Source organism: Schistocerca serialis, chromosome 2 (genome assembly GCF_023864345.2).
Source record: "Schistocerca serialis cubense isolate TAMUIC-IGC-003099 chromosome 2, iqSchSeri2.2, whole genome shotgun sequence".
NCBI classification, from domain to species: domain Eukaryota; kingdom Metazoa; phylum Arthropoda; class Insecta; order Orthoptera; family Acrididae; genus Schistocerca; species Schistocerca serialis.
Window position 1 is genome coordinate 954,845,452 of NC_064639.1, and position 20,644 is coordinate 954,866,095.

Here is a 20,644-nt window from a genome sequence, read left to right on the forward strand (position 1 = left end):
TAAGTGAGCATCATAGGAAATAAAATGGTGGCAACAACATATTTTTGGGAAAAGTGGATTTACTGTGGTTTGCTTCAGGATGCCTCATTTGTAAGTGTGCAGAAGCAATATAGATACCCTGCATTACAGACTTTGGCTAGATTCTATTTAGGATTCCTTGTCATTGATTTCTGTCGACTGCTTAAATTGTTTTCGTATCTGAGAATCGAGTGTGGGGTATGATATAAGAAATGTCCATGTTACCATTGAGGTTTCATGCCAAAATGGCTTTTATACAGCAATTCAACATAACCAAGAGTTCAGAAGAAGGGTTTTGAAAACTAAGAAATTTATTGTACTTTCCATGTGTTTGTCTGGAACTCAGAATTTCTATGTAGTGAAAACTGATGTGTCTTCATACGTGTATGAGATGTAATATCATGCTTTTGCTAACACTAAAAGGAAAATAATGCAATGCTGAGAAAAGACAAAAATCCTTTCTTAAATAGGTATTTTACAATACATTTATTAATGACATAAGAGGGCTCTTCCCCACCTGTTTACATTAACACATTATTTTGAACTTAGAGATCAGTTTTAATTAATTTCAAATCATAAGCTGTTCTAAACATAATGCTTTATCTAACAACATATTACGAAAAATTTATGGTTTCAAAAAACAAAAATACAAAGTTAATTTGAAAGTGTTGTAAGCCTAAACAAGGAGAAATAATAAATGAATTTATTTTTCATTGGCAATAAATGGAACATAGTAAAATTGCTGTATAACAAAATGTAGATATGTTTGAGTAGGTGAAACCCTGTGGCATTTTTTGACTGAGCGTCAGCAGTTCATACTTCTGAGGGCTTGAGCAAAGGTTCTGGATAACCAAAATTGGCTGATGTAACACATGTAGCTTCAGGGGTTATCACTGTAGTGGCTGAGCACGGAGCATTGCTGGCCTCAACAAGTTGACGGTAGTAGCTGAACACGACCATCCACTGACAGAAACCTGTAAATTTTTATATGCTTTTAAGAAAAATTGCTAAATGTATTCTACACAATTATACAGAACTAAATGTTGCAACCAAAGGAGTCGGTGGAAAAATGTGTTAACTCATGAGAGCATAGTTTTGAGTTTTTGTATGTTATATGTTTGGTTAAATCTCTAAATTGTAAATCAAGGTAGATCTATTTGTAATTTTTTCTACAAATTGTTACACTATTTGGTTACATATATAATCTCTTAAATGGGTAAAAACATTCTTAGTAATACTGCTAAGAGCCTTAAAATAGTGACAAAGTCACAAAGTTTGATTTTCTGTATGATAAGTTAATGCATAAAGTGGTTTCAAACTTTTGTGATCATATTCTTTTGCATCAGAAAACAGAATACTGGTCAGTGAAAACTTGTCCCACAAATAAACTATACTTCGATATTCATAAAACACTCAAGGCAGAAATTTTGGATTTTTTTTTAAGCATAGTCACGAAACTAATAAAGCAATTTTGAATCTTCATTTTCTTCTTTATTCACTTGCAGCCTTTCAAAATAAGAATAATTTACATGTGGTAACTGTTTTAAAACTCTTATTTTTTTTCTTAATAGGATAGAGTTAGGTCAACACCCATCATTTAAACTGTCAACCCTGGACAAAGATTTTGAAATTTTGGACATTTGGATCAAATTGGATTATTTTCCTGGACATATACAGTCTGTCCATGAAAAATGGGCCAATAAAGAAGCGTGGAAAATGTATGTACAGGAGAGTGTCTAACTGTTCTTGACGCTGTCTTTTTTAATAAACAACAGGCAATAACTACCTATGCACCAGCCCTCATTTATGTTTGAGTAGGTGAAACACTGTGGCATTTTTTGACTGAGTGTCAGCAGTTCATACTTCTGAGAGCTTTATACGCAATGGATACCCCCCCCCCCCCCCTCCCCCCAGGACACCCTTGGATTTCCTCAAAACTAGGAAAAATCTGGGGAAATCCGGATGTATGGCAGCCCTAGATTAGGTCTATCATATTCTTTTCCTAACTCCAAGATAGTAGGAATTGCCTCTACTTCTTTTTTGTAATGAAACATTTAAAAAGTCTGCATCCACTTGATGTTTCATTGGCACAGGAATCATGTATTCTCATTTAAGGCAAACATCATGTTTGAAGTTAATGGCTTGGCCATCATCAGAGTTTTATTTCCTGCTTTATTTCCTGTTGTTGCAATGTAAAGTGAAACAGTGACTGAAACAACCTTACAAGCATTTATAGGTAAATATTCATTGCATTTGTATGTTTTCAATACTAAAGAATTCCTCAAAAATTTAACAAATGCAGTGTCTAAAACTTTAAGAGATTAGACTGGTGCCAATATAATGCTGTAAGCTAAACTTGTGGTATCTTCACATCAGATGTTTTCCCTGGTGCACAATCAGGATATGTATCACTGTCAGATATCAGTTGTGAAATGAGTAATAAATTGAACACTGTAGTCAATAACACCCTTGTCCAGCATCTATATGTCCACTGTACTCGGTTACAAGATTTTGATGTCACTGCCATATTCATACTGTGGGGTGGCACTGTTTTCATCCAAAGAAAAGAACATAAATATGGTAATGCAAAAAAGGTATGGCCAACAAATGCTTTCTAGTACTTCAAATGAAAACTACTGGTTGCTAGCATGTAGTGCAGTTGAAACCAAAACAGATAGCATGATCAGCCTAATTTTCATTAAACTGAGGCTTAGCACTTTCTTCCACTGATCACTTCAGTTAGAAGTGCACAGATTGGGTGGGGGGGTCAAAGAAAACATTTAAGTTTATTAAAAACTATGACTCCAAAATCAGGCCTACTAATTCAATAATCCTCATAGATTTACAGTGGTTACAGCACTAGCACTGTAACAAGCTGATATTGAACATCAGTAGCTGATAAAGGCAGGCAAGTAACTGAGAAACACTCTGGCCTCTATGAAGGATATTAATATTTAAAATGTCCACAAAGGCACACTAATCAAATGTGTATCTTTCTAAACTATTGAGAAACAGGCAACAGAACACTGACATCAAATGAAAATACTGATGCTTGTTTAAAGGCATGCGGAGAGATGCTGGGTTAGAATAGAAATATGCTGCACATGACTGACATATTCACATGTAGGTCAGTTGCCACAGTATCAGTTGGTGAGGGTTCATGCTGATTGCCATTTTCCTTCAAGATCACGCAGCCAACTGTTGCCTTTTGTCGAGTTTACATACACATGTCACATAGCTACATCATAATAACACCATAGCAGCATCACTGATAAATAAAGCAAGAAATTGGGAAATTTATCCTCTGCATAAAAATAATAATAATAATAACAATAGTATTTAAAATGATGTATTGGTCAGTTTGTTGGTGTGAGTCAGACGAACAAAATGTGAAAAATGAAGTATCCATTGTCAATGTAAAAAATCTGAAACTAATTTTAAAATCTTATGTGTGCAACTATACTTCTTTGGCAGTTTTCAAAGCTAAATTACAAAGTATTTAGCAAACATAGTTCTGTTAGTGCTCAAGTTCCTTTCTCCTTTGAAGAAGGGTGAAGTAGAATTTGTAAACAAAGTGTATAGCATTTACTGATATGTAGAAAATTGCAACTTTCACAAAACGGCAAACATAATTTAAAAAAATATATCTTCCTGCACATCTTACATAGTAATTAAATTCTCTCTCTGTGTGTGTGTGTGGGGGGGGGGGGGGGGGGGGGGGTGTTCCCATTCCCAAAAGAGCTTTACTACCTGAAATGTGCAATTCATTATTTTTCAAAGGAAGGATAATGTAGTTTCATATCTATGATGATACTTAAGTCATTAGAGAATATTTGCTATAAATGGAATAATTTTGACTTCTCAAACATACTGTGGTCAAAATATTTTGAGTCAAAATTTTACCAAATGATAGAAATTCATAAACTGAGTATTTTTGAGATAAGAAGCCAACTGTTAGAAACCAAAATTTCAGGTGAAGTGGCAACACCAGCTAGGCCATCCAAACCACACCTGGAGTAGTCAACATGCTATGCAAAGACATGCTACAACACAACTCTGTGGCCTACCAAAATTTTTCCTTGCAGTGTTACTTTTTGATGTATTTTTCGATGAATCAGACATTATAAATAAGTGTACTAATGTTTGTATGAAGATGTGAAATGTTTCCTCATTGTAAAGGTAAGTAAATGTTTGTTGTAAGCTAGTGTAAGTAGACTTGCTGGCTCAGACAGGGTGATAAGATATTGTCAAAGTGTATAGTGAAAAGGTAGTTGCATTATCACTGGGTGTGAAAGCATACCAGCAATTCGGTGGAATGCAAAGTAGAATGTAGAAGAGTGTTGAGAGAGAGACAGACAAGTCGAGTCACACAGCGTCTCTTTTGGTGAGAAATGGTCATAATGCAGTGGTGCTAAAGTATATAATGGCTCAGCAAATAATTTTATTGTTGACAGGCAAAGTATATGGCCTTAAAGGGACACAGTAAAATTACAAGAGGATGCAAATCAACATGAAGAGTACTGTGGGGCCAGTTTAATTTGTTATGGAGCTACAAGAAAACAAGCCTGTGCCACACATGCCAACGAACAACGCCTTACATTGCACCAACAACATCTCAAAGTGATGTAAGATCCAACTAAATATTTGGTCAGACTTTTATACAGCTAGCCAGTTTCGTAGTTCATTTTTGCGTGAATGATGCCGAGTTATACTAATGTGTTGACCTTCAATTTCACCCAAGGAAAAATACCTAAGAAGAATCCACCCTATCCATTATTGATGATCTGAGAGAGTCCTGATGATTGAGAAACTATTGCAGTGTTTTATGAAAGAAATAATAGTAATTAAAATTTCAATAACTGTCAAGACTGCAATTAACAGAAGTGCTCAACTCTTGAAAATAGTAATTTGAAAGACAGTACTTAATAGAGCAAGATTCAGCATAAGATATTTTTTGATAATTTTTCATGGATAAATTAGTTTTCAATTTTATGCAACTGCAGTCAGTCATAAATATTAGTTAATATCTTGAGCAAATGACAGTAGTAATTGCACAAAGTAATTAGCAGTAATTGTTAATGAGTAGTAATAAAAGTTGAAGTTGCATGAAACCAATAAAATCAAATCATGAAATGTGCCATTCTTTTACAACTGAAATTTTGACATTGCAAATTACATAAATGTAACTCACAGGAAATTGATGCTATATCATTACAATAATTTTCAAGCTAAAAGGCAGCATTCAGTAAAAAATAAAGATAAATAACTTTTTGAGTAACATTAAAGACAGTAAGCATTACAGTGAGTGATGTCACAAGATTTTTGCATTTACATAACTGTTTACTACTAATGACATTTTGTTGGTCTTTGATTCTTACTGATTGATTTCCATCAGTTGCCACTTAACTGATAGGTATTTGTTGACTGTTACATATCCATTTGAAATTATGTCAGAACAGTATGTGCGGATTTTGTGCTGCTTTCACCTTGCAACAAAACCAAGCATTGTGATGTAATTTTCTCAGTTTTAAAAGACAGGAATTTTGCTCATGTAGTGATGTGGCAACTGTTAATTTTCATTGATTCAGTACTTAAATTTATAACATTTTAAAAATTTAACTAATCATTGTAATTCCATTCAGCCCAACTTTATATTCAATTACTTTAATCGAGTTTATCTTTCTTGTCACATTGCTACAAATACCGAGCACTAGTAATTAGGTTATGACATTTCATGGATTTCATTTATTTTTCAGAGTAGATGACTTTTTCCGTATAACAGGGAAACTGATGCAACAAACTATTGACCAATATCCTTGCTAACATGTTTTTCAAAGGTCCTTGAGAAACTGATTCCATAGAATTGTTAATCATCTGAACAGCCACAACACTCTCAGTCAATGACAGTTTGGTTTCCAGCAAGGTCTATCAATTGATGATGCTATTTTCTCTTTCACCAATCAAATTCTTGAATCTCTTAACAGAACATTGGCACCAGTTGGAACCCTATGTGACCTATCCAAAGCTTTTGACTGTATCAACCACGAAATTCTGCTAAATAAAGCAGACTATTATGGGTTACGTGGAATAATGGGGACAGGGATTACATCCTACCTTACAGATAGGAAACAAAGGATAATAATTACTGACAATAACGGAATCCCAGCTCTGTCCAAGTGGGGCACAGTTAACACTGGAGTGCCTCAAGGCTCGGTACTGAGACCTTCACTGTTTCTTATATTTATAAATTACATCCCACACAGCACCATGTCAGCGACCAAGTTCACCCTATTCGCTGATGATACTTCTCTTCTAGTTGATCAAGCAACAGGGAACAACCGGGAAACACACGCGAACAATGCACTTGATGACATTCTGAAATGATTTAACTCTAATGGACTCTCTCTGAATATAAAAAAACCACATCATGTACAGTTTCATATGGCACATAAAGAACCAGGGGATATAAATATAGAATGTAATGGACAAAAAATAAAGCAAGTCGACTCAGCTAAGTTCCTGGATGTGTACATAGACTGCAAACTAAATTGGTCCAACCATATCCTAGATCTATAAAAAAAGGCTGGTTTCTGCAACATTTGCCTTACGCATAATTGCATCAACCACATATAAGGCGGCCATATAAGCTGCTTACTTCGGATATTTCCATGCATTTTTGTCCTACAGAATCATCTTTTGGGACAACCAGACCTTGGCAAAAAAAGTTTTTATTGCTCAGAAGAGAGCTATACATATCATGAGTGGTGAGCAACCAAGGCACCCATGCAGGAATCTGTTTTGGAAACTCTAGGTATTTACAATGATATCTCAGTACACATAAGGAGGCCATAAGAGCTGCTTACTTCAGATATTTAGATGCATTTTTGTCTTACGGAATCATCTTTTGGGACAACCAGCCCTTGGCAAAAAAAGTTTTTCTTGCTCAGAAGAGAGCAATACGTATCATGAGTGGTGAGCAACCAAGGCACTCCTGAAGGGTCTGTTTTGGAAACAACAGATATTTACAATGACATCTCAGTGCATATACTCCCTTGTATGTTCATTAATAAAAACTACTCTCTCTTCAAAACCAATAGTGAATACTGTGGTCACAACACAAGGTCAAAAGAGGACTTTCATAATAACCAATCAAACTTCACCGTTGTACAGAAAGGAGTAAATTATATGGTATCAAAATTTGTAATGCTCTAGCCAGTGTCATCAAAAGTCTTGCTCCTGAAACACCAAAGTTCAAGAGAAAACTGAAGGAATACTTAATACAAAAGTCATTCTATTCAATTAATGATTTTTTTTGGGCATAGGAGCATGTTTTTATTATACAACCGAGTTAGCCATGCAATGTAAGCATAAATGTAAACTACTTGTTGCTGTACTGTTGTATTGTTCCTCAAATACTTTGATATTGTTAATCTTAAAGTGTACACATAAGTGTTAATTCTGATGTATGTAATATGTTTTTATTTCTTCTAATGTACCATGTTGTTACTATGAGTCTTGTCATGAATCAACCACATTGTGTGCTGCTGTGTTGTTAACACTGTAAAAATACTGACTCGTTCCATATCCTTGCAACTCCACTGCTATCAGGATCTACAGAACTCGCAATAAAATAATAATAATAATATAATATGTGTAAGTATTTGTGTATCTTATCTCACATTCAATTTAATGATTAAAAGGTTTGTCATCTTTGCACTTTTAATGAGTAAGTTATTATTTACGTGAAACTACACTACAGAAGACTGCACATAAACAGTGTGTTTGCCCTCTTTTGCTACTTTTGTTTAAAACAAGTGCTTCACTGATAACATATAGGTTGTGTGCATACTTTTTATTATTTTTATGTAACTTATCTTGTTTTACAAACATGCATAAGTATTTTCTTTTCCTTTAAGTAAATCTGTGATAAAACAAAGCAGCAAAGCATCAAACAATGGAAAATCCACGATGGAATGTAACAGTACTGTGAAAAGGAAAGTTGCTACTCACCATGTAGTGGAGATACCGAGTCAGCAATAGCCACAACAAAGTGACAATCTTTTTGTTGTGCCTATCTGTGACTTAGCATCTCCGCAATATGGTGAGTAGCAACTTTCCTTTTCACAATATTGATACAACGCACCCAGATTTTTGAGATATAAAACTGATGTTTGTGTTGATGCAATATGTACAAGTGATAAGATTGCCTTTGTCATAAGTATTTTGCTTCACTCTGTGATAGATCCTTCTTGTAAAGTTTTAATGGTAGCTAAAGCAATGGTTCACACTTCTACATGGGATATTTGTACAATTAGTGTATAATTATTCAGTTAAAAACACAATGATGATATCTGATATTAGAATAGCTATTAGGATGTCATCCACACACAGAAATTACTTATACCACTGTAACAATTAATTAATAATCAATGAATTTCTATGCTTAATTTTTTGAATGTTAATTTCATGTTAAATTTCATTTCTCAATTAATTTAGTATCAAAGTTTTGATTTTGTTGGAGATATGTACCTTTGCATGTTTTGGATGTAAAGTAATCACTGACACCGACAGTTATTAGTAGCAGACTTGGCAAGCCGAGAGTAATTTATGTATGACTGTAGTGAGATATGGGAAGGATCATAAAAAAAATGATTTTCATTTTTGATTTACTGTCACACAGTATTAGCTATGAATATATATTTTGAAATGTTTGTGTGATGAAGAATAACAATATAAGGAAAAGAATTGGCATTTCGATCCAAGCTGTCGTAGACAGTGGTCACGTGTGCATGAGGAGTGCTTGCTTGCTTGTATGATGAATATGTGTGTGTGTCTGTGTGTCTTCTTTTCTGAAGAAGGCTTTGGCCAAAAACTAAATGTGTAACAGTTTTTTGTTGTGCCTGTCTGTAAATCAATGTGTCATCTCTATGGTGAGTAGCAATGTATCCTTTTCCTTATGTAGTTGATATTCCTACTTGTAGTTCCCACTGCATGATGAAGCGTTGACTGATGTTAAAAAAATAAAGTTTAAACTGAAATGAGTTATGTAATTTCGCAATGGAAGAAACCTCATTCACAATAGTAAACATAACCCAGAAAAGCAGTGAAGGGATATTTAGTAGCCAACATAATTCACCAAACAGCAGAGGTGTCAAATTTGGTTACCAAGATATCAACATCAGCTCACTAATGTGCACCTCAAACCACTGTAGCATGGTTTCAGCCTTTTGACATGGGCAGTTACCCTGCTGGAAGATGCCGTAGCATGAAAGGATGCAGGTAGACCCAATAATGCTATCGTAATCCACAGCTATAACTGTGCCTTTGATTACTATCAAGTGTCATTACTATCCTATGAAAGCTCAGGTGAATTTCACACACAGCATGATACTGCCTGCATCAGGCTGTGACAGTGGCACAGTGCATGTTTTGAGCAACTGTTCACCAAGCTAATGGCGTATCCAGACACATACAGTATAATTTGAAAACTGGGGCAGCCACAACTAAAATAATTATACACAACTGACTGACGATTCATGCAGCACAATAGGTTTTTAAATGCAGGTGTTGAATGTTTAAAAATATAAAACTGAATGAAAAGTCTAATAGTCCACTGTAGTTGTATTTATTTAAGTCAATTAGAAACCCACACAACCGGTTTCACTACTTTTAAGCTGCATGTTCTGGTGTACATAAAAGCTGTGTCGTATGGTACAGGGAGTTACAGAAAGCCACAGATTAACAGTTGGTGTTGCTAGGGAAAGTTTCCAGCCCTCCTCAATTGATAAAAACCATCATCAATGCTGAATGTCCAGTCTGTGTTAAAATTACGAACTTTACTGGTTAAAATATCTTCCTGTTGGCCTATCTCATGTAACTGATAAGATGAGGTGACTGTTATGTTTTTGTATCAGGTACAAAATTTGTAACAACCGGTGAAATGTCTTGATATGTAACCATACTCATCTTCACATTCCTTGTGCTTTTCCTTTGCTACAATCAAGTCATCTTGCATCTTAAAAAACTGTGATGTAACAATTACAGAAATATGATTGCTGACAACAATAATGTAACTGCATTTTCAAACACAGGAACATGAAATTTGCCATAAATCTTGATCATAATAGTTTCATTAAGGGCAAGAAATTAGGTAGAGGTAGATTTGTAGCTCTCCAGAGCAATGAGCAAAGAAGCCTATAAATTTCATCATACTTTTCTTAGCATAGAATATGCATCATAACAGAGTTCAACTAGAGTATATACTACCCCCACATGGAGCCTTCACAAACTCATCATATTTAGTTGTCTGTGCAATCTACATAAATTTTTAGGAACTTAAAGGACATTCAAAACTACAACACTTTTTTGTGATGATCCTACCTTATATATATGAGAACTATACTGAGTAATAAGGTGTTTAACACCCGTGCACCAACATACCGTGTTGCGAAGAATACATTAACACTTATCAAGCCCCATTCACTTGAAAAGAATAGATGTCAGTAAATATCTGTAATTTCTCACTTTAGGCATTTTGCTAGACTTGTGTGAGGAAGTAATATACGAGGGTAATCCCAAAAGAAAGGTCTCCTATTTTCTTATAAGTACATAGACCTGTTTATTTCTACAATGGTTTACATCAGTTTACAGCTTGAATATTTAGCTATTTTTCGACATAATCACCATTTCTGTCAAAGCAATTTTGTAGATGCTGTGGCAGTTTTTGTATGCCCATGTCATTCCAGCTCGTTGCCATGCTGTTCAGAAAGTTGTGAACCTCTTCTTTCACCTCATTGTCAGAGCTGAATCGCTTTCTGGCCAAATGTTCTTTTAACCTAGGGAACAGGTGATAGTAACTGGGTGCCAAGTCAGGACTATAGGGTGGCTGGGTGATTATGTTCCACTGAAACTGTTGCAGGAGAGCAACAGTTTGCCGAGTGATGTGCGGGCGAGCATTGTCATGGAGAATGTGTACGCCCTTGCTCAAAATTCCTCTTCTCCGGTTCTGAATTGCCCATTTGAGTTTTTTCAGTCTCGTGGCACCTGTCAGCATTAATTGTGGTCTCAGCGATGACACAGGCATACAAAAACTGCCACAGCATCTACAAAAATGCATCGACAGAAATGATGATTATGTCGAAAAATAGCTAAATGTTCAAGCTGTAAACTGATGTAAACCATTGTAGAAATAAACAGGTCTATGTACTTATAAAATATGGGAGACCTTACTTTTGGGATTACCCTCGTATATCGCTGCAATGTACTCTCTGGGCGTTTCCTTTCAACATTATACATACCACCACTAATGCAGCAACAATCACAACTGAGGAAGGAAACTTAGAGACGTATAATGTATTAAAGTGATGCTTATAACATAGCTAGACATGTATATTGCATCCTTGCAAAAGAAACAGAAAAATATACTGAAAAAGAAGAACTATCCTGCACATTTTTGATGATTACAATCTCACACAGGAATTACTGACTAACAAACAAAGTATTCTGCTGGCAGTTTAAAGAAGCATACCCCTACATAACCCACCATTTGTCCACACATCTCCACATGCTTGCAATGCATTTAGCATAGCAGTATGATCAAAATGCCTACCACCAGCAAAATACTTTTTTGTTGATGATGATTATCCATATCAGTAGCAAAAACCTCTGGGAAGGTGAGGCTGCTGCCAGCCATATTTGCAAATGCAACATCACAAAGTAACATGCTGCACAATCTTGGTTCAATTGGTAAATTTTCCAGGATCTGACCCCAGTAAGTTGACTGATGAATCGCAAATAGTGTTGGAAGACTGTATCATCAATTTTCACATAGTTTATGACACTCGTTAGATACAATTACTCCACACATTTAAAAAAAGCTCTGCAATGTACCTGAGCAGTGATTGTTGGTAAACCTACGGATTAATCGAATTTTCTGGATTTTACCATTGTAAGCTGTATGTGGAATGAAGTAATATGTCACAACTGTATAGGCACTTTTGACAAATAAACCTTGGCTATATATTTGACAGTATTATGGACAAAAATGTCATGGATTGAGAAAAATACGTTTCTCCAGCTTGAATGTTGCACTTATATACATATGAAAGATGAATCATGTAAGACGTAACACCCCTTTCATTTAGTGAACAGTGACAGTGTTTAAACTCAGAGGAGTGTTCCTGGAGCCACTCTGTAGCAATTCTGTACCTGTGGGGTGTTGCATTGTCCTGCTGGAATTGTCCAAGTCTGTCGGAATGCACAGTGGGCATGAATGAATGCAGGTGATAAGGCAGGATGCTTACACACGTCACCTGTCAGAGTCTTATCTAGACACATCAGGGGTAGCACATCACTCCAACTGCACACGCCCACACCTTTACAGTGCCTCCACCAGCTTGAACAGTCCCCTGCTGACATGCAGGGTCCATGGATTTAGGAGGTTGTCTCCATACCCATACACATCCATCCACTCGATACAATCTGAAATGAGACTCGTTTGACCAGGCAACATGTTTCCAGTCATCAACAGTCCAATTTTGATGTTGAAGGCCTCAGGCGAGGAGTAAAGCTTTGTGTCGTGCAGTCATCAAGGGTACACGAGTGTGCCTTCAGCTCCAAAAGCCCATATTGGTGATGTTTCGTTGAATGGTTCATAGGCTGGGACTTACTGATGATCCAGCATTGAAATCTGCAGCAATTTGCAGACGGTTCTTGCATGATCTTTTTCCAGCTGCAGCGATGTTGGAGATTTGATGTTTTACAGGATTCCTGATATTCACCGTACACTCGTGAAATGGTCGTACAGAAAAATCCCCACTTCATTGCTACCTCAGAGATGCTGTGTACCATTGCTCATGCGCCAACTGTAACACCATGTTCAGACTCACTTAAATCTTGATAACCTACCATTGTAACAGCAGTAACTGATCTAACAACTGTGCCACACATATGTTGTCTTATATAGGTGTTGCCGACCACAGCACCATATTCTGCCTGTTTACATAACTCTGTATTTGAATACGCATCCCTATACCAGTTTTTTTGGAGCTTCAATGTAGAAGATGTATCAGTGGATTAGTGACTCTGAGTTACAATGCAAATATTGAATATAAGTTTTGTGACCACTGAATGCAATGGGATGCTGCAGTACAATGGCTGGCCAGGTCTCTTGATTTGACTCCTCTTGATTACTTTCTATGGGGAGCACTGAAAGATGAAGTCTATGATGAAGGTCCGAACTATGACAGAAGATATGCGCCACTGAATTACCATAGTGTGCAAAGGGCATATCATCCAAAGGCCTTCATCTGTTCATCTATCTCTCAAATAGCAATTGCACATATGTCTTGCAGTTGATGGTAAACAATTTGAGCATGTACTTAAGTAAAGTGTAAAACTATATTTCAGTAAGAAAAGTATTTATTTTGTGGGTGACATGTTGTCAGCCATTCTGAATAAACTGTTTAGTTTATTTAAAGTGTACTCCATCTAATTACAGTTTCAAATAGTATTTATAGATACATTTATCTAACACTGGGTGGTTTACTTCAGGAGCATTCAGGCATCTCCAGTCAAAGACAGATCAGGTATTACTATTATTTTTTTCATATTTAAGAATGTTAATACAGTAGCTGAGTTTTGGTTTTGACAAGCAAGCAGCAACAGACAGCATTTAAATGAAAAACTGCCTGATGAAACTGTATGTAGTTGTTTCCATAAAATCTGGAAAAGTACAACCTTTGAAAGAGTTTTCCTAAGCCCAATCTGACATGCCAGAATCTAGCATATGTCGTGGTCCGTATACAAAAATTATAAGTGACACTGTACCTATTCATATGGGAAAATGTTTTATCTTAGTAGCGTAGGCCCGTCTTCCTGCATATAATTGCAGAGCCCTGCGTGAGAGCTCTGTTTGGAAGTGTTTACATCACAATAGCTAACTCTGGCCACAACTTCCAATTTAATACATTTCTTGGATTCATTTGCAAAGAGTTTCAGCCTCAATATTGACAAGCATTATATCACAGTACTCACCTTTCAAGCACTTTTGGGTGCCGTTAAAAAAAGTTTATCATTATATTTAAGAAATCGTACTTGCTTCCATACCTCAATCAATATAAGAGGTAAGACATTTTACAACATCAGAAAGTACATGCTCTTTAGTGTATTATCATTTTCTGATAACCTAATCTCTGTACTTGCAACCATTCATGAAATAAAAAGGGTGTTACATCTTATGTGACACACACACACACACACACACACACACACACACACACACACACTTGACACATATGAGGCTTCATAATAGCCACAATTGAGAAATGATGAAAGAACAACTTTATTATTAAGATATATTGTAAATAAATTCAACAACTTGTCTGTTTCACTCCCTTTGTTAGAAACGTTCCAGGACAGGTTTTTTAAAAATCAAAGTAGGCTTCCTGATCTATACACAGTTGCCAATGTTTATGGAGATCAGAGAAGTAAGCACGGAAATTTTCAACTGCAATGCTTATAAGCTTATTTGTCACAGACCTTTGGTTGTCTAAAATATCTTGATGAAGCTTTCCTTCCAGTCCCACTGACACTTGTGGAAACAAGAAAAAATCTCAATGCAAGAGGTCAGGTGAATATGGCGGATGTGAGATGGCAATAACAGAATGTCTGACCAGATACTCAGTAACAGATAAATTGTCATGCACTATGAAACAGTGCTGAAAATGCAATAAGTCAGGGCAGTAATGTTGAATTGCATGTCACAAACATTTCAAGACTTCAATGTAAAGAGCTTGGTTCACTGTTTGACCTGGAGGAACACTCATGGTGAACAAATCCTTTACTATCAAAGAATACAATCAACATTGTCTTTGTTCTTGAAGGACATCGTTTGACTTTACCTTTTTTCGAGGTTGGTGATCCAGACTCTGCCATTTAGCACTTTGATGCTTCGTGTGACAGCCATACTGGTAGCACCAACTTTCATCCCCAGCAATAATCATCGACACAAATGTAGGATCATGACTGGCTCTATCCAGTAATTCTGCAGAAATTCTTCATCTTTCCCCTTCCTGTTCATCTGTTACCGTGTGAGGGTCGAGTTATGCATTAAGTTTCCATTTCCCTAAATCTTCATTTAAAATGTTGTGGCACACTTTACAATTCAAATTAAGTTCTTCTGATGTCATACACATGGTTACATGATGGTTTTCTTGTAATAATGGACTTGCATGCTCCACATTTGCATCGATGTGTGTTGTAGATGGGCGACCAGCTCTGGGATCATCTTGCACTGAATCTCTGCTTTCACAAAACTTTTTGTACAACTCAAAAACATTACTTCTTAAAAGTGCCTCACATGCATATTCTTGCTTAATCATTGTCCACTAGAAGATTTCCCGAGTTCAATGCATAACCTAATGCTCACTCTTTGCTCACAGTCAGCATTCATTGTGTCACCGTTAATAATGCACCAAGAATCCAAACAGTGTTTTGCAAAGCACAGCCCTGCCACCGAGTGAGTTTGCGTGGAAACATGGCCAAGGTCATTTCAGGGATGCACACATACCAGGTACCATAAAAACATTTTTCCTGAATGAGATTTTCACTCTGCGCTGGAGTGAACTCGGGACCTTTGCCTTTCGCGGGCAAGTGCTCTACCAACTGAGCTAGCCAAGCACGACTCACACCCCTTCCTCACAACTCTAGTTCTGCCAGTACCCCGCCTCCTACCTTCAAAACTTTACAGAAGCTCTCCTGCGAACCTTGCAGAACTAGCACTTCTGAAAGAAAGGATATTGCGAAGACATGGCTTAGCCACAGCCTGGGGGATGTTTCCAGAATGAGATTTTCACTCTGCAGCGGAGTGTACGCTGATATGAAACTTCCTGGCAGATTAAAACTGTGTGCCGGACCGAGACTCGAACTCGGGACCTTTGCCTTTCACGGGCAAGTGCTCTACCAACTGAGCTACCCAAGCACAACTCACACCCCGTCAGGTCTCGAGTTCGAGTCTCGACCCGACACACAGTTTTAATCTGCCAGGAAGTTTCATACCAGTGCACACTCCACTGTAGAGTGAAAAATCTCATTCTGGAAACATTCCCCAGGCTGTGGCTAAGCCATGTCTCCGCAATATCCTTTCTTTCAGGAGTGCTAGTTCTGCAAGGTTCGCAGGAGAGCTTCTGTAAAGTCTGGAACGTAGGAGACAAGGTACTGGCAGAACTAAACCTGTGATGATGGGGCGTGAGCCGTGCTTGGGTCGCTCAGTTGGTACAGCACTTGCCCACGAAAGGCAAGGGTCCCGAGTTCGAGTCTCGGTCTGGCACACACACACGACCAAACTGTGTGTGTGTGTGTGTGTGTGTGTGTCATACTGAAATGACGCTAGGTTATGTTCCTGCTTGTATTTTATAAATTCTGTAGGAGGTATTCATTGGGGCTCATATGGTGTTGTGGTCACAGTCATTGATCAATGCGCTGACTTCAACTCAGATGTGGCAGAGAGACCTCAATGTCATAAGTCACTCCAAAAAATACTTTGTGCAGATGCTTTCCTTGGATGATATTTACAAGATACAGAAAAACAAATGTCACCTGAATATTCCATATTGCGAGTCATTTGCGATGATTTGCCTTGGTAAGGTCAATTGTATCAAAGCACAGCAATAAACAGCCCCTCAAGTCTCTGACAGTTTACTGAAGTAGGCTAGACCAATATACACTGCCGAGGGGACGAGGGGAAGGGGGGGTGGGGAATTAGAACACCTGGAAAAATGATATTGATCTTGCTCGATGATGACATGTATGGGGGATGGCATATGTGCTGATAATGGTTTCAGCGTCAGCCAACAGTTAGCATAGCGGGATTATTACCAGGGCGCCATCCGTGTCCACCCATTAATAAGGAATGCTCAAGGTCAGAAGGCTCAGCATGGTGAAAACATATGAAGCACGCAGGCAACCATGCCACGGAGATGCACTCACGGTTCCTATAGCCAAACGAGTGATTTTGAAAGGGGTCAAATTGTGGCCTCCTGAGTGGCAGGATGGTCCTTTTGGAGAATTTCTGCATTAGTTGTGTAACATTGGTCTAGTGAACATTCTCACAAATGTAGACAAGGTTCTGGATGTCCACACAGCACAGAGTGCCCCCCCCCCCCCCCCCCCCCTCCCAGGATCATCATATTTTAAGAACAGCAGTGGCAGATCATACAAAAAATGAAATGATCATACGGCACTGTTGGCCGGGAGACCCCATGCGAGGTGTTCGACTGCCGGAATTGCAAGTCCTTTTTAGCTGACGCCACTTCGGCGACTTGCAAGTCAATGATGATGAAAGACACACAACATCCAGTCATCACGAGGCTGAGAAAATCCCTGACCCCGCCGGGAATCAAACCTGGGACCCCCTGCGCGGGAAGCAAGAATGCTACCGCAAGACCACGAGCCACGGACGCAGTTCATACAGCTACCACAGCACAGATAAGAGAGCTTGTGAGACTACACATGACAACATGAACTCTTGAAAACTGGTTATTAGCAGTGGGACTATGGTCACATACACGGTTAGCCAGTCTTCCACTCACACCACAGCATCAATGTGCACGGGTTGACTGATGCCATCTGCAGATTACTTTGAAGATGGAATGACACACTGCCTGCACGCAAGTGGTGTCTGCATATATGATATAGACCCTGTTAATCACTGTCTCATAAAGTGCATTCATCCTGGACAGACTGGCCCCACCATAGGCTTTATGGTCTGTGGTGCATTTAAATGTTACAACATTGGGATTTCTGGAGGTGACACTAACCAGTGTTTGGTATGTGCAGAATTTTGTTAGACTCGTCCTTACAACAGGAAGCAGATGTGTTGTTCCAGTGGGCTAGTGCTCACCCCCACTCTGCCTGTGAAGCTCAGTGTGCTATGCAAAGTACAGCAACTTCCCTGGCCAGCACTATCTCCAATTGAGCAAGTGAGGGATATGATGGTGCGAGATGTGACCCATATGACTCGCCAACCAACAACTCTTACAGAACTATGTGAACATGTCAAGCAGGTGTGGCATAACGTATTCCAGGACAGTATTCACCATCCACACAATCGACTGGATGTCAGAATCAGTGCTTGCATTGCTGTCAGTGGAGACTACATCACTTACTAATAGGGGGTTGCAGCATGCGTAGATACCTGGTACCTCAGAACTGCTTGTGCTATTGATCTGTAAACGTAATCATTTCAAGTACTCCATATGCATTGTTGCAACAATAAATCTTGAGTGAATTGGAAAGCTTTAAAACGATGTTCCAATTTTTTTCCAGCAGTGTGCATGTGTGTGTAATATTTTACATGCTAATTAGAGATACATCCATTTATTATCAAACAACAACAACAACAACAACAATAATAATAATAGTAATAATAATCTGCATTGAAATGTCTGACAAGTTGGAAATTTGAGTCAGTCAGGGACAGTATCCATATGATATTGCAGTGTCCGAATTCCAATGCAAAGTTCCTTCAGCAATGCATGCATGTCTGAAAGAGCAAGCACTTCAGTGACTACAGTCATTATGAAAGACATGAAATGTATTCGCAATTACAGATATGGACTACCATCAGCTTATAATGGAATGATGACAATGAAAATTTGTGCCGGTCTGGGATCAAATCCAGATTAGCAATAAGCGGGAAATCTGGATTCGAGTCCCATTGTGGCACAAATTTTCATTGTTGTCATTCCTTTATACAGCTGATGGTAGTCCATATTCACAACTACGAACACATTTTGCGTCAGTATCCATACGGTCAAAGAGGTTAAGGCAACTGCTCATGAGAAGTGGTAAACAAGGCCCTGTGTGGCTAACTGTCACAATTTCCAATCCATCTTTTCCCTTTCCTTTCCCTTCCTACATTTTATGTTTACAAGCCCAAAACAATGGTGCTAGTAACACCTTTTTCACCTTACTCAAAGTATTACTATATATGATCAAATGGAGAACATCCTAAAGCAACACTGAATTATAATCGCATAATTGAGAAAAATAATGAAATCTGATTTGCTGTACCTGCATGCCGATGGAAGATGGCAGAACAGTCCTAAGTTAATGAGTAAACTTTGATTAATAATAGTTAACTTCTACCCACGTGCTATAGCTGAAACTACACAACCAAACATGAGATTGAAAGCACATGATATTTAATTTACAATACCACTTCATTTTTGTCTGGATTGTCTCTAAAAACATATAATTATCATACAGGGCATTAACGAGCATATTGTGAGGTAGTGTACTCACGGATTTGTATAGCAAGTCCTGTACACACAAACAGGGTTGTTGATCCTTCACCTGTGACACCATAGGCAATCAAACTAATGACGACCACTATCATTCCCACAAACACAACTCCAATCCAAGGCGCAAGCAGTTGACGCACTTGCTGCAACAGAATTGTTAAAAAATGCAAGTATTATTATTACAAATAATATTTAGAAGAAGACTGAAGAAAGCTATTGTAAGATCCTGTTTTTACACTTTTCAGCGGAAAGACCCAAAAAAGTGAGAAATGCAGGAAACTGTAAAATACTGGGAGGCATAGGAAACACAACAAGCAAAAAGGAATAAATTACTATTACTGCCATTCTGTTTATGTTGTTAAATTTTGGCTAGTAAAAAAGTCTGAAATAATTAATTGATTTTGTTTCTTCTTAACAGCACGTAGCTCAACTTCTCTCTTCGCGGTATACAAAGCATCAACCACAAAGGCAGTGGCCAAGTGATGACACACACACACAAACATGCATGCATGCATATTTCCCTCTTAATTCTGATCATGTCTGGTAGTGTAAATAAAACATGGAAGCAAAAGTTTTTTGTGAAACCACATTAGAAAGACATTTGTGTTATAATGTGAGACTTATTATTGATAATCATTATAAAATTACAGTAATTAAAACTAGAAACACAATATTGGTTAAAACACTTAAGTTGGCAATCTTCGTAAAGAGAGAACAATAAGCATGAAATGACAGCTTGTTGCTAATGAGGAGGTCACTCGGCTCAGGGACATCCTGAGAGAAAGAGGGTGGAAATTGTTGTCTTGTTATGAAGCATCTTGAGGAGGAATGTTTATGTCTGACGTCAGGTCGTACCAACCAGAGGACTGCGCACTTAGTACGACTTAGAATATTTGATGCGGAAGTAAAAACAATTTGTGAAAGCCCATTATACAGACAGCTATCTTCAAAAGGGGTGTTGATTTGTGTAAATGACTGTAAATTAAATTAAAGCTGTTGCAGTACAACAAAATTAGCAGAAGGAAGGTTGTTGCTGGATATCACTAAGGCAGGGACTCAGCATACCTTCCCATCCTTCCAAAAACTGCAAACCTATAATACAGGCTGCTATAACCCAACAAACTAACAATGAAAATCTCGCTTACTGCACTAATTCTACATTACATGGTCAATAACTCTGCAGATAGTCTGCATTTTCTGCTTCATTCAAAGGCTGACTTTGAGCAGGAATATGATGCACTTTTAGCCAAAATCTGTATGAAAATCAATGTTTAAGTTTGTGATGTCAAAGAAAACTTAAAATGCAGGAAATGTTGTAACACACA

The 20,644-nt window shown here is 37.7% G+C and overlaps 1 protein-coding gene and 1 non-coding gene across 2 annotated transcripts in view; both read right to left on the reverse strand.

The window, feature by feature from the left end:
* Window positions 1-485: 485 nt before the first annotated feature.
* Window positions 486-20,644, reverse strand: part of LOC126456541 (uncharacterized) — a 185,935-nt gene continuing 165,776 nt past the window's right edge. The window contains exons 5-6 of the mRNA XM_050092289.1: window positions 19,321-19,462; window positions 486-992 (exon numbers count right to left, since the gene is read on the reverse strand). Coding sequence (XP_049948246.1) covers window positions 832-992; window positions 19,321-19,462 — 303 coding nt within the window. The 3' untranslated portion in view covers window positions 486-831. The remainder of the gene's footprint in view (window positions 993-19,320; window positions 19,463-20,644) is intronic.
* Trnas-uga (transfer RNA serine (anticodon UGA)) lies at window positions 15,924-15,998 on the reverse strand. Its single transcript has one exon. It is a non-coding gene; the product is annotated as a tRNA-Ser (tRNA).